Raw genomic sequence first — 14,946 nt, 5'->3', positions numbered from 1 at the left:
ATGTTCAGCTAATGGATATATTGACAATTTATCTGACAATCTATCTGAAAGAGCTAGGCTTATTTAATCTGGAGAAGAGAAGACCAAGGGGGAATTTGACAAGTCTATAAATACCAGAAGGGCAGATATAGAGAGGATGGAGATAGGCTTCTCGCTGTAGCCAAAGAGGATAGGGCTACGAGCAATGGACTCAAACTGAAGCAGAAGAAATTTAGGTTGCAGATTAGGAGGAATTTTCTCACTATGAGGGTGGCCAAGCACTGGAACAGGCTACCTAAAGAAGTTGTGGAATTTCCATCCCTGGAAATTTTTAAAGCAGGTTGGACAGACATTTGGCTGATATGGGTTCATTAGGGATGATCCTGCTCAACCCTGAGCAAAGGTCAGATTAGATGACCTTGCGAGGTCCCTTCCAGCCCTACTTTTCCAAGCATCTGTAAATACTCAACATATATATTTCACAAATACTTTGAGTCATAATGAACATAGCATGCTAACGATCTCTTCCACCAAACGTCAAAAATATTCTTTGTGCTTAATATGGATGCAATCAACATGGCACACGGTATAAGGATAAAGAAGGCAGCTGAACTACTGTGGCTTATTTAGTTTAATGTTGCTTGTTTTCTGATTATGCCATATGGCTAGATGCTACCATGGAAGCTGTATTATTCATTCTAATATTATAAAAGTCTTTGTCTGTCTGTAATGCTTTATTCACACTCTGATTGGTTGTCTGAAGCAGACCACTGGCCCCCACTCCGCCTGTCATTCTTGAGGGGCGAGTTGCTAGTAGTTTCATAAATGTTAGTGGCTGAAAGGGACCTTATGGATCATCGGGTCTAGTCCCCCTGAACTTGGGCAGGAAAAGACTGCTGGGATCAGATGACCCCAGCAAGATGGGTGTCAAGACGTAATGCACTAATTAGTAAAATCTACGGCTCTGAAGTAGAAAAGGAATATATAAAATACCAGCCAAGTTCTGTACATTCTTTTTATGTAAAAGTCCTTGTTTTTGGTAAATTGCCCTCAATCTGGCATTCTTAAAATGGGACGAACATATGAGAAACGTATTTTTAATGCAAGGTTGTACAACATTACATTACATCAACTAAAAGTTTAATTTAAACTGTTATACCTGTTGTCATGGTATCTGTGGGGATGATGGTGCAAAACATCTTGGAGGAAACGCTCCATCAAGCTGGTAGTACCCATACGATTCCTGCAGTAAGTGGTGAAATGTCTGTGCTGGGAACTAATAATATGCTGAAAAGAGACAAGATAAGTTGCTAGTCTGGTATCATCACTAATCTCCCGATATGGAGGGGGGTTTTTTATTCCTAAATTAAAAATCCTATTACAATGAAAAATACTTAAAACAGAAATCCTCCTCCTGCAGTCTTTAAAATACTGGTTCAGCAGGGTGTGTGAGTGTGTGGCTAACTCTAAACACAAGCATGATCCTACTGAAGTCACAGGGCAAGTCTACACAAGACACTAACTACACAAGTAGCTTAATAATACCATGCAGTAGCATGTCAGGCAAAAGCTGTGCTAATACGCTATAGCCATGTGCCAGTGCTACTGTGCAGTAGTGCAAGTTACTACACACTGATTTAGTATTTGGTTAACCAAGTACTAAACTTAATGCACCGTAACTACGGCACATTAATAAATGTGTAGATGTGCCCACTGAGTAGATATGGTTCTAGGACCATGGACCCCGTTTTCAGAAGAAACTCTGTTTTGAGTGGGTTTTCCACATGTGTACAAGTTTTTAAAAACCCACAGAATAACCAACCTATTTCCCCTATAGCAGTGAAAGAAACTGCTGTTTTGATTTTTAAAAGCTGGGAGATGCTGAGATCCAGATTTGATAGACATGCATGATGAATCTATTACAGACAGGAAAAAGCTTTCAAAATGGTCATTTTCCATTTGTTACTGGAAAAATATTAAAAGAAATGCTCATTATTTGTGATTAAAATAACACAAGCTTATCAGGCTAGATGCTAGTCAACCCTCTCCTAATGTATGGTAATATGATGTGATAACTGTGGTACAGGAAAAACATGGGCGAAACTAATTGCTCCATTTTTTTAATTCCCAACCATATGCTGTTACATGACAACCCAACTTTCTTACCTGTTCAAGACTTCTGTAGTGTACATGGCAGCAGTTGCAATACCCTTGTCTATTCTGCCCACTGGCTAACCCAGGTACAGCCTGTTCTGACCCTCTTATGCTTATACTGAAAGAAGAAAAAATATACTGATGAAATCAGTATTTAACATTAGTATATTAAATGACATAAGAGTTATTAAGTTTTAGTTCAGGTGTTTAGTAAAATATTGGAAACCATTAATATAAAATGTTCTGTCAGCAATTCCCCATTTTCTGTCAGAAAGTTGCTATATTATGCATACAAGTTTAGCAGAGATTTCTATAGCACCTGCTGATGTTGCAAAACTTTCTGAAACAACCTATGCAATCCTGAAAAGAGAAAGTGTCCAAGAGAGAGTCAGCAACTAGGAAACCCCATGGGCAGTACTCTTGCAGGAGGGACAGAAACTGGTATTATTGGATTTCCTTATTTATAATGTGCATCCAAATTCCAGCTGCTGAATTTTGGAAAAAGGAGCATTGTATTCAAAACAAACAAACAAACTCCAAATAAAACAAAAACAAACATGGTACTTTGCTTGAAAAGTAGGAATGCTACTGGGAAAACAACTGGGAAAGCCACATGACTGCACAAGATGTAGCCATATGGGAAAATAAAGTGAAAACACTGATAGCTTAAATTCAAAGTTGTGTTAAATGCTTCCTCTTGCAATTCATTTTATTTGTATAACTGTCATCTAGTACCTTCAAAAGATTTAAAAAGGAAATGGGACCGGAGGCGATAAAAAGAAAACCTGTAGAGAAGGGGAGAATGAAAAGATACAGTGAAGAAGAGAAAGGCAAGGAACCTTTGTCTGTGGATGACCCATGCCATCAAAGAAGTAGAGAAGCCTTGTTTTAGGACAGGGATGGCAAACCTGCAGCATGTATATCATAAGTGGCATATGCAGCCTCCAAGTGTGACATGCTGTAGATCAGGGAGGGGACAGGCAGGACAGCTGCAAATAGAGCAGGGAGCAGAAAGAAGAGCAGCAGATTGGGTGAGGGAAGGGGATCAGGGTGAGTGTGGAACTAATTTGTGCACCCCACTGTCGAGTAATAGCAGAAAGATAAATCAACAGGTACTGAAGGGGACAAGAAGATACTTTTTCAGAGATTGGCATGAGACAGGGTAGTGATGAAGAGAAGTGATATAAATGGAAGAATGTGGCAAGGCATAGATGCAACCAGCACTGCAGAAACTAGAGAGACTGATCCATGAGTTAGGCTTCACTGATCCCATGAAGGACTTCAAATTAAAAAGCAGTACTTTTGAACAGATCCATAAAATGAAAGGGAAGAAATTGAAGTTAAGGAAAGGACAGTCTTTTTTTAATTGCATATGCTAAAGAAAAGGTGCTAGGATTTCACAAGATCATGGGAAAGGGAACAGCAATAATCAGAGAGAAACAAAATCCTAGCTAAGAATGTTTAAAATGCTAAACCTGATGTTTTTGTCTACTCAGGTAATGCTGCAAAGGAGGTGGCAGGCAGACCTACAGACACAAGAGATATGGGGACAAGGAGTTCAGAATCAAGAAGGATACCACATCTATGAAGAAATGAAGCAAGCGGAAAATCTGAGCTAAGAACAGATAGGAGAGATGCAGATGTATTTAAGAATTCAACTGAAAAAATAGAGAACAGAGAAAATAAGGGTGAGGGAGGGAGTTAGACAATAGGGGCCAAGTGAAAATTCAAAAACTAGATTCATCCTAGTTAATTTAGTGAAAAGAAAGCCTGATGATGTTTGAACTACACCATCAATCTCACCTGCTACTACTTTCCTGTCGTAGGGAGCCTTCAATGCCTTGTTTTTCTATACCTGTAGAAAAGGAAAAAAAGTAAAAACTAAAACAAAAAAAAATCAGCCAGAAGAAATCAAAACTAGTCACTGTTGGCTTTGCAGATTGCCGTTGCTACTAAATTGTGCGTCAAAACAATATATAAAACAATATATAAAACTAAAATGTATTACATTTAGGAAAACTTAATTTTATGGCTATGAAGTACCTCATACACAATATTAATCCAATCCTTTCTTAGTTAAAGTCTGTAGGAGTTTTCCAACTGGCTTGATTTGGACCCAAGTTAAGTCCTATAGGTCAAAGTCACTGCACCTGCAATCATTATGGAGCTACCTCTGTTGGTACTGGATGACCCAGATACTTTGTGTGGACCCAGATACCTTGGGTGGACCCCAACCCTCAGACTGACCATGACCTCTCCATTCGATAATAGGTGAATTTTATTGATACACAATGATAGCAAATAAGAATAATGCAAACAGTTCTGTATCTACCAGTCCTACAGCTGTCCTCAGAGGGAAGGCGCATCTGGTCAGTATGCAAGCTTCACCCTGAGGCTCTCTCTTGAATGTCTCTTGAATGTCAGCAGCCTGGAGGTCAGAGGCCAAGGTCTACCCCTCCCCACCTCTGGGTGGGTGAGACAGGCTAGTGGTGTTTCCCCTGTCCATGGTGGCCTTGGATTCCCCTTTCGGGAACTCTACTGCTCTGAAATCCCTCCTTTTGTATCTTTTTTGCCCTGTGATGACTCGGCATCGCTGATTGGTCTTTTTGTTGTGGTCATACTGTCCATGTTCTATCCTGTCAGCATATTCCTTTGTTTTACAAAGGCATCACATGCACACATCCTAATTTGGACTTTACCGGTGTCCTAATTTGGTCTGTTCCCAAAAAACAGAAATCCCAAGGGCTCTGCAGCTGGTCACTATGATCTAATGCCACCTTACCTCATGTTATGAATAAGTGTGGTACATGTCTTTAATTTCCCAGCCTGTGCCTCCACTTGCTGCTTGCCTATCAGACACAGTTGAGCCTTGAGGAAACTTTCAGAAGCAGACTTTTAAAAATCACTTAACCCTTGCCATTGCCCAGGGCCATTATTCTAATATATATCTACTTTACATACAAGCCAATTCCCAAAACCAAATCTCTACCATTTTCTAGCCATCAACCTCTGGCGTATATGTAATTGTTTACAGCTCACAACATAATTTATTTGTATCTACAGGGAGTTGGGTGGATGATCAGAAATCTCACCTCCATCCCTATTATGGAATCATAGATTTGGGGATGACAGGAAGTGACAATTTACTTAAACTGAAAGTGAAAGGCAAACTCAGGGAGATACATTTACAGTTAAGATAGATGCCATTATTTGCTTCAGGAGAGAAAAGTTATGTATGTTTTTTCCCCCATTATTAAGCTGCTTACCTTTTGCCGAAGAAGCAGAGGCTTCCTCAGTTGGCTTGCTTCTGTCAAACATCTGTAAACCAAAAATAAACTGCTGAAAACAAAAATGAAGAAAATATATATCTTCTATCCTGTCCTCAGTGTCAGCATGTTAGAGCCCTCAGAAAATGTTACCTTAAAAACATAATCTTGTTTCAGATAAGGTCACAACTTGATCTCAAAATTAACCTGAATAAGGAAAACAATTCCTATTTAATTTATCTTCCTCTCATTCACTAATGAACTCAATATCAAGGCTGATTTATTTCAAGATAATTTCTATCCCACCCAAGACCCGTTAAGCTACAGGGGCTAACTTTTGCAAGCCACTTCATTCAGAGGAAAACTGATCTGCCCAGGGAGCAAAGCAAAAATTATAGGTTTCTGGCACAAATGAACCATCTGCCCTTTGGTACTGTATCAAGTCAGAAACAATGTCATTCTTCCCAATAGATAAGCAATGTTCTTATGAAGCAAGGTCTTAAAACTTTAGAAGGAAATATAAGGACTGGCCCTGATGCATACATAGATTTCATAGATTTTATAGACATCAGGGCTGGAAGGGACCTCGGGAGATCATCGAGTCCAGCCCCCTGCCCAAAGGGCAGGAAGTCAGCTGGGGTCATAGGATCCCAGCAAGATAAGCATCCAATTTACTCTTGAAGGTGTTCAATGTAGGTGCTTGAACCACCTCCACTGGCAGACTGTTCCAGACCTTGGGGGCTCGGACAGTAAAGAAATTCTTCCTTATGTCCAGCCTGAAACGGTCTTGCAGGAGTTTGTGACCGTTCGACCTAGTCATCCCTTGGGGCGCTCTGGTGAACAAATGTTCCCCCAGATCCTGGTGGTCACCCTTGATAAACTTATAGGTGGCCATCAGATCACCCCTGAGCCTACGCTTTTCCAGGCTAAAGAGTCCCATGGCTCTCAGCCTGTCATCGTAAGATCTGTTTTCCTGACCTCTGATCATGCGCGTGGCTCTCCTCTGGACTCTCTCAAGCTTCTCCACATCCTTTTTGAATTGTGGAGCCCAAAACTGGACTCAGTACTCCAGCTGCGGCCTCACCAAGGCCGAGTACAGGGGAGAATGACGTCCCGGGATTTGCTCGAGAAGCATCTATGGATGCAAGCCAGCGTTTTGGTCGCTTTACTAGCCGCAGCATCGCATTGCAGGCTCATGTCCATCTTGCGGTCAATGATGACCCCCAAGTCTCTTTCTTCTGTAGTGCTATCCAACGTAGCACTGCTGAGCCTATAAGGATGCTGCAGGTTTTTCCTCCCAAGGTGGAGAACCTTGCATTTTTTGGTGTTAAACTTCTTCAGCTGCATTTAAAAACACAGACCAAATACCTGTATGAACAGAAGTCATGCCTGAAATGGAACAAATGCGATGTGTACCTAGGCTGAGGAAATTTGTCATTGTTGCTCAGCATCATGTCCTAATACTAAAATCCACAAACTGGTATTGGCAATCATATTAATATTAAGCAGAAAGACAACAATGCAGTAATATCCTACTCCATGTTTTAAGGGTAAATATAAAAAGGAAACAGAGTTTCACATTTAGTTCTGCAATACTGAAATATAAATTTTCAGTTACTAACCTTGGTGTCATCAGCCTTTGCTCATCACCAAAAGTTAGCTTGGCGGCTATCAATCACTAGATCTCAGCCAGGAGGCCATTTTCAGTACATACCACTCAGCCACTTCCATAATCCCTGATGACCTGGGAATAATTAAATTAAAGGGCAGTTTTAGGCTAGTTACAAGGGTTTCATCCATGTTATCAATGAGAAAAAGTTGTATTTTGTATTGTACTGTTGTGCAAGCAAGTCAGTCCATAATATGGATAAATCAACAGTAATACTTTGGCTTGTAAAACCACCATATTTTCTCACATACCATACCTTTTTCCAACAACCAGCTTCTGGAAACTGGCATATGTATTATAAGGAAGGAAATATGGTAACAGCAACTTCTGCCACCTAAGCTTCTACCAGATAAAAGCAAATGATCCACAGGGAGCAGAACAATGAGCAGACTTAGCTTCCTTGCTGCTACTGCAGCTGCTACTAGGGGTGCACTGATAAAGATTTTTTGGGCCAATACTGTTGGCCGATTATTAACCAGCCATAGCTGCTAATACCGATCCAATTCCCAATATGTGGCCTAGCACCTTGGAGAGCAGCATCCAGCCAGTAAGTCTGTTGGGGGGATGGGGTGTGGGGGCAGAGGAAGAAGATCAAGGACCCCATGGTGAGGGAGAGAGTGGGCTGGGGCAGGCACGGAGAGTGGGGCATGAGATGGAGCTGCAGGCAGCTCGTCCTGGGGGCAGCCGGCTTCTGCTGCTGCGTGCATTCTGGGGGAGGCAGGCATATACCCTCTGGATCTGTGTGTGGGGCAAGGGCAGGCTGCCTGCTGCGTGCTCAGGGCCAGGGGCTGTACCAGCCTCTTTCTGGCAGCAGAGCTGGGCCAGGGCTGCATTTGGGGCGGACGGCAATGGTGCTGGGATGAAATTCTATGGAGTGGGCTAAAATCACCCCAAAATTTACTGTAGCCACCCTGCAACCCCCACAACCTCCTAGCACCACCGCCACTCACCCTGCCCCTGCCCGCCCTGAGCACAGCCCCAGCTCAGCTGCCCCACCAGGAAAAGCCTACGCAGTCCCCTCAGCCCTGAGCCTGCAGCAGGAGCCCGCCCTTGCCCTGCACACAAATCTGGGGGGCACAAGCCCCCCATGCCTCCCCTGGGGGTGCACACAGCAGCAGGAGCCACCCCCTTACCATGCCTCCACACCCTCTGAAGAAGCCAGCCACAGCTCTATCCTGTGCTCTGCCCTGTCCCAGCTGGGCAGCACCTGCCCCAGCCCTACTCCCTCCCTCACTGTGGGGGCCTTGATCTGTTCCCCCACACCCCTTCCCCACTACAGACTTACTGGCTGAACACTGCTCTTCAAACTGCCAGGCTGCATTCCTGGCCACGTGTGTGCTAAGGCTGTGCACATGCACATGGCGTTTATCAGTGACATAATTGGCAGCATTGGCCAAAAAAAGCAATTGCCGATAATATCAATTTTCCTTTTACTGGTGCCAATACGATATGGACCAATGTCTTGGTGCACCTCTTGGTGCTACTCAATTACTTACTACAAAGAAAGATCCTTTTCTCTTACTCTTTCTCTTAATCAGTTTTGTCTTTCAAAAACACAGCATGCATCTTATCCCAGGGTGATTACATGAGAAAATATTGTATTTCTGACAGGGAGTACTTCCTTCCTGGTACAAAACCTCCTATATATCTCTTGGAATATCCAGCATTTTGCCTTCTCTTGACAGTCCTTATTTAACATATATTATAGGGATCTGACCACCCTGCATTTAGAAATTTTTAACAGTAGAGAAAAATAAAAGCCAATTTATACAAGAAATTTCATGTTAAGAATGCTTAATGAACATGAGACATCAACATGCTTTGAGCATTTTTTCTCTTGCTCATGTCATATAAAAATCAAAAGATTTAATAATAAGCCACCCACTAGCTTTCTTATGGCATCTTAGACATTCAAAACACCTTTATCAATATTAGTTGAATAATCATTGTAACCCCCATAGCAAGGTGTAATCTAAAGCCACAGAAAAAGCATCAAGGCCAGGCTAAACCCCAAAACTTTCTGATTCCCAGGTACATCCTCAGCCTACCAGTCCACAAAAATATTTTGGCTACAGTAAAACAAACTCCGTTTCAAGTTACAGTTTTCACTTGACTAGAACTGTCCCTGTAAGTATTAAGAATATGAGCATAATTTTATTCCTATCTTCCAGTCTCAGTTCTCACATTATTTACTTAGTCTGATCCACGGCCTTCTCTGGCTACAAAGCTGCAACAATACATTACGCTACGCAGCATTTTGTACCCAGAGTTTGCTCATCCCTCGGTTCAATTACATACAAGACAGACACAGGCCCCAACCTTGCAGGAAGAGATTTTTTTTTTCTATTTCCTAGTTGATCTAATTAAAGGCCAGAGAAGTATTCGTTTCAACACACTTTTCTTCTTCCCTTCCCTTCCCACACTGCAAGGGCAGGTCACCGGCAGGTGTTCTGGCTCACAAGTGGTGCAGTAAAGTTGATAAACCGCACGTGCCGCCTAAGAGCTAACCCCGAACTCGACTGGCGTCAAAGCTCGCCAAGACCTCGTACAGGCCGGGGCAGGGGACAACTCGCTCCGGCAGGAGGGTGTGTAGACAAGGCGGGCGGGCAGGCAGGGGCAGCGCGCTCGGAAACAGGCGGCGCAGGAACTCGAGCAAGCCGGGGACAGGAGGCAAAAATGCACCGGGGGAAACAAGAGACCGGCCACTGGGGCTTGTTGTGACAGCGCCACGAGCTGCGGTACCCAGAGCCCCTTCAGGCTCTCCCGCCTTGCCGCCACCACCGGGCCCGAGCACCACGCTGCGGGTGAGGGGAGGTGACCGGTCCCGGCCGCTTGGTTCTTGCCACGGCCCGTGGGCGGCACCATTCCGGGGGGGGGGGGCTGAGTCCACCTCCAAAGCAACTGCCACCTCCCTACCGCCGCCTCACCTCTGCTGCGGCCCCATGTTCCCTTCCGTGGCGCGGCGAGGTCAGAAGTCGCGACCCCGCCCCACCCCGCTCCCCGCGCTTCCTGTTCTGGGTCACGGGGCGCGGCTGCAAAGCGCTGAGGGGGCGGGAGGCCGGGCCGGCCCCTCCCCGCGCCCGGCCCCGACACGCGCGGCGTCAGGATGAGGCCGGGCGAGCCGTCAGATGCGGCCCTTAGCCCTGGGGCTCTGAATCCGGGCGGCTTCCGACGGGTCGGCCGGCGGGGCGGTCCCCAGCGGCCGAGGAAGACACGACATGAGCAAGAGGCCGTCTGGAAAGTTGGAAAGCCTGTCCCCCGTGATCCCAGCCGCTGAGCAGGGGCGCAGACAGGCCTGCCCCGCTGGGACGCACCAGTAGTGACTCTTTGCTTTGTGAGGGGAAACTTTACCCCGAGGCAGAGCGGCTTAGACCGGGGTAAGCCCGTGCACTGTGTTTGCGTCACTTGACTGTGAAAGTCAAGTCAGTCTTCTCCATATGAAAGGCTTTCCATGTCTACACTTGAAGCATTTGAGTGTTGAGACCAGGGTGTAGACAGCTCTTACTTTGGACAGCTCACATCTACCCGAGGTTTGTTTTAGTAAAGGGAAGACATTGCCCTGCTGCTTAAAATGGCCATGTGCCTGGCTCCACACTGTTGGCAAGGTGAAAAACATGGCTGTGCTTATGGCTGTATTCAAACAGGGCAGAATGAAGTTTCCACATATTTCCTGGTTTTGAGTGGGTTCAGTGTGCTTTGCTTTCAAGGTCAACTCCAATCGCAGCTCAAACTGGGGGAGGAGGCAATAGAGGTGTGGATCCCTCCCCTACAAGATGGCACCACTCCCCTGTCTGGGGAGTGGAAGTAGGGCTCAGAGCTCCTCAGACATGTCTGAGTGCTGGAGGGCAGGCTGTCTCAGCCACCAGCCCCTCATGATGGCTGTCCCAGAGCCTCAACCTCTATTCCCTGCCCATCAGTGCTCCCTCCATCTCCATGTACATACTGAGATCAAAACACCCTCGGGAGGAAGATAGTAGCATTTCTACAGCTGATTCTTAAATTGTGTCATGGGTAGGGCTCAAATTTATCATTCCTGGGTGTAGCACAGGCGTAGTGGGCAAAACATATCACCTTGAGTCATGAAAGTTATTGACTGGCGGGAAGCTCTTTTTACCTTATCTTTTTGCAGATGCACCTTTATCATCTGAGAGCAGTATTAGCAGATATATACACAGAGCCTAATTCTTTTAATACTGATTTCAGTGTCACTTCTTTAAAGTATGTATGGAGTCTCTTTATTAGGGTAAAGATGGCCCATTTATGGGCTATTGAGGCCCATTGGGGCAGTGGTGGCAGGGCTCCACTGTCTCTTTAATCTCAGCACAGGGAAGAGGTGATGTGGTCAGCACCACACTCCAGCCACTGTTACCCACAGGTAGCTCTTTATTCCCATTTGATAGGAGTCTTGATGAGCCTCGGAGCCACACCAGAAATGCAGATGAGTGGGAACTCACCACCCTCACCTGGATCAAACCCGGTCTTTCCTGCCCATAGCGAGTTGCCATACTGACCAGGCTACACAGCTCCCAGAATTTCTGTGTTACTTGAGCTAAGTGTTTAACAACTGAGAGCAGTTGAGGGCTGGTAAGAAGCATGGCTAGAGCCACTCTGAGAACCTCAAATGGCCCCATATGTGGATTGGTCATCCTACCCTAGCACCTTGAAGTACAGGAAATAATAATCCAAATGAGCATACAGGTTTTACAGCACTTACACACAGGGGTGGATTCAGAGGTGGTGCAGTGGGTTGGCTGCACCCACCTTTTGGGCTGGACTGAGAACAGTGTAGCTGAGGGGCAGGCAGTTATTTTGGGTGGAGGGCCACTTACTGAGTTTTGGCAAGCCATGGAGGGCTGCATGATAGGCAGCCAGGGGCAGATAAATATTATTTTTCTAAATTTTTAGGGGCCCTGCAGGCTGGATAGAATGGTCTGGAGTGCCACATCTGGCCCCTGGGCCGCATTTTGCCCACCCCTGGTCTAGTTCCCTCCTCTTTGGAACCCCCCTCAGGTAGTTGAAGGCTGGTGTTAAGTCCCAACTCAGTCATCTCTTCTCCATACTAAGCCCAGTTCTTTCAGCCTTTCCTTATCAGTCATGATTTCCAGCCCTCTGAACCATTTGTGTTGCCCTCCGCTGGACTCTCCAATTTGTCTACACCCTTTCTGTATTTGGGGGCCCATACTGAATACAGTACTCCAGATGTGACCTCACCAGTGCCAAACAGAGGGGAATAATCATCTCCCTTGATGTGCTGGCAGTGCTTCTACTAATGCAGCACAGTATGCTGTTAGCCATATTGGCAACAAGGGCATGTTGCTGGCTCATATTCAGCTTATTGTCCTTTTCTGCAGAGCCACCACTTAGCCAGTCAGCCCCCAGCCTGTACCGTTACATGGGATTGTTCTGTCCTAAGTGGAGGACTTTGCACTTGTCCTTGTTGAACCTCATGAGATTTCTTTTGGTCCAGTCCTTCAGTTTGTCAAGGTCTCTTTGAATCTTAGCCCTACCCTCCACCTTATCTGCTACTCCCCCCAGCTTCATGTTATCTGCAGACTTGCTAAGGGTAAACTTCATCCCATCTTCCAGGTCATTGATGAAATTATTGAATGACCCCTGGGGCACTCCACTTGATACCAGCTGCCAACTAGACATAGAACTATTGATTACTACCCTCTGAGCCTGACAATCCAACCAGTTTGCTCTCCACCTTATTGTCCATTCATCCAACCCATACTTCCTTAGTTTGCTTACTAAAATGTTGTTGGAGACTGTATCAAAAGTTTTATTAAGTCAAGGTCTATTACATCCACTGCTCTCCCTACATCCACTGCTTTCCCCACGTCCACAGAACCACTCATCTCATCATAGAAGGCAGTCGGGTTGGTCAGACATGACTTACCCTTGGTGAATCTATGCTGACTGTTCCTAATCACCTTCTCTTCCAAGTGCTTAGAAATGGATTCCTTGAGTACCATAATTTTTTCTAGGGCTGTGGTTCCCAACCCCAGGTCACGACCCAAATGAGAGTTGCAGGGGCAATGCCAACGACGCCACACACCAAAGACAAGCCATGCCGTGTACTGGGAGCTCCTTTCCCCCCCACCCCTGGGCCACCACTGCTGCTGCGTCTGCACTCCACTTGCAGCAGCGGGTTGCAGAAAAAAAGGTTGGGAACCACTGTTCTAGGGGCTGAGGTGAAGCTGACTGGTTTATAGTTCCCCAGATCCTCCTTTCATTTCTTAAAAGATGAGCACTATATTTCCTCTTTTCCAATTGTCCAGAGCCTCTCCCAATCACCACAAGTTTTCAAAGACAATGGCCAGCAGCTCTACAGTCACACCTGTCAAGTCCCTCAGCACCCTTGGGTATATTGTGTCTGGCCTCATGGTCTTGTACATGTCCAGATTTTCTAAATAGCACCTAACCTGTTCTTTCACCACTGCTAGCTTCTTACCTCCTCCCCAAACTGTGCTTCCAGGTGCAGTAGTCTGGAAGCTGATCTTGCCTGTGAAGACTGAGGTAAAAAAGGCACTGAGTACTTCAGCCTTTTCTGCATCAGTGTTCCCACTGTGAGCACCATGTTTGATTCTTGTCATACTACATGAAAAAAGTATTTACCAGAAGTAGAGGGATTCAGAGAAGGGTGATAAAAAGTATTAGAAGGAGGAAAAAAAGCCACCCAGGAAATTAAAATGATGGGAACTGCTTGATTCAAAGAGGGGACATGATAGTGAAATTCTAAATAATGAATGGTAGACAGAAAACAAGTCAGGCAGTCTCTACCCTTACTCAAGATGCCAGAACAGAGATGTTCAATAAATAAAAGTGAAAAGCAATAGAAGCAAAGTTATTAAGAGTAATAGTTTTAAACACAACACAATTCATATTTAAAACAAATGATGTAAACATTCAGTCTTCAAGGCATAAGCTAATTATAAAGAGGGTGGAGGAAGAAACCAATTAAATGGGTATGTCATTCCATAATTATTGCAGAAATAAATTCTCATCTGAGGTCTCGGGTGCTGGCTACAGATACAACAGAATTGAGTATATGGGTTCTTGTGTGCCATAGTAATTTCTGTTCCTTTACATTAACTCAGTTGCACTTTAATAAAGTATTGCTCATGCTATTCTGTTTTAGAGACAGATGCAATGTGTGCAGGATAAGGTTTGTTTAATCCTGTGTGCCTTGCTCCTACTTGTTCATTTCTCAGTGGTAGGCTGCCTAGCAGGTTGTACTTGCCATTTGTTTGCTTTCTTTGTCTTTCTTAATCCTGTTTGACAAAACAAACCCTTTTTATAATATTTCTGTAATGTACACAAACATTCTATTCACACTTCCCTGTCTTTTGGATCTTAGAGCGATGTGCTAGGCAGAAAAAAAAAGTAATAGTTCAGAAAAGAGAACACCACACCCATTTGTTCCAAGGCAGGGTTATACTGGAGTGGGACATTCTGTTTAAACCATACTTTTTACAGCTATGCACTCTAAAAACTTAAGAAAAAATGTTTGAGCTGTCTGCCTATTACTGGCAGTGGACACACTCCTACTCTATGGACTTCAGGCTCATTTTAATATGAGAAACATCTTAGCAGAAAGGTTGCTGTCCCTGTTCTTGAACTGGTTCACCTAGTTGGAAATTAAAGTATCATTTAAAAAATGCTTAATCATTTAAACTCTGGAATAATTTATTAAGAACATGGGCACCTATACATGAGTAGCAAGGCTGTTCTGATGCACCGTAACTACAATGTGACAGAGCAAGCTTGATTAATCGAGTCTGCTAGGGCATGGTAATTACCATGATCCAGCAGATGCCAGCATCTGATAGTGGGGACACGTTAACTAAAGGTTGTCAAACAAGCTCTAGTTAAAGT

At 44.7% G+C, this 14,946-nt stretch overlaps 2 protein-coding genes across 3 annotated transcripts in view; one reads left to right on the top strand and one right to left on the bottom strand.

The window, feature by feature from the left end:
- The window catches only part of ZDBF2 (zinc finger DBF-type containing 2), a 32,609-nt gene extending 22,557 nt beyond the window's left edge, over positions 1-10,052 (bottom strand). Inside the window, exons 1-6 of the mRNA XM_090044814.1 lie at positions 9,996-10,052; positions 7,022-7,143; positions 5,400-5,451; positions 3,937-3,988; positions 2,146-2,251; positions 1,139-1,266 (exon numbers count right to left, since the gene is read on the bottom strand). Of these exons, the coding sequence (XP_089900940.1) occupies positions 1,139-1,266; positions 2,146-2,251; positions 3,937-3,988; positions 5,400-5,451 (338 nt within the window). The 5' untranslated portion in view covers positions 7,022-7,143; positions 9,996-10,052. The remainder of the gene's footprint in view (positions 1-1,138; positions 1,267-2,145; positions 2,252-3,936; positions 3,989-5,399; positions 5,452-7,021; positions 7,144-9,995) is intronic.
- Positions 10,053-10,159: 107 nt separating this feature from the next.
- Positions 10,160-14,946, top strand: part of CMKLR2 (chemerin chemokine-like receptor 2) — a 37,214-nt gene continuing 32,427 nt past the window's right edge. For both annotated transcript variants that reach the window (XM_090044829.1, XM_090044828.1), the window contains exon 1: positions 10,160-10,445. The gene's annotated coding sequence lies outside the window, so the exon portion shown is untranslated. The remainder of the gene's footprint in view (positions 10,446-14,946) is intronic.

Source organism: Crocodylus siamensis, chromosome 4 (assembly GCF_052110815.1).
Source record: "Crocodylus siamensis isolate JL-2025a chromosome 4, ASM5211081v1, whole genome shotgun sequence".
NCBI classification, from domain to species: domain Eukaryota; kingdom Metazoa; phylum Chordata; order Crocodylia; family Crocodylidae; genus Crocodylus; species Crocodylus siamensis.
Note: the sequence above shows the minus strand (reverse complement) of the source record. Positions and strands in the feature narration are given on the sequence as shown.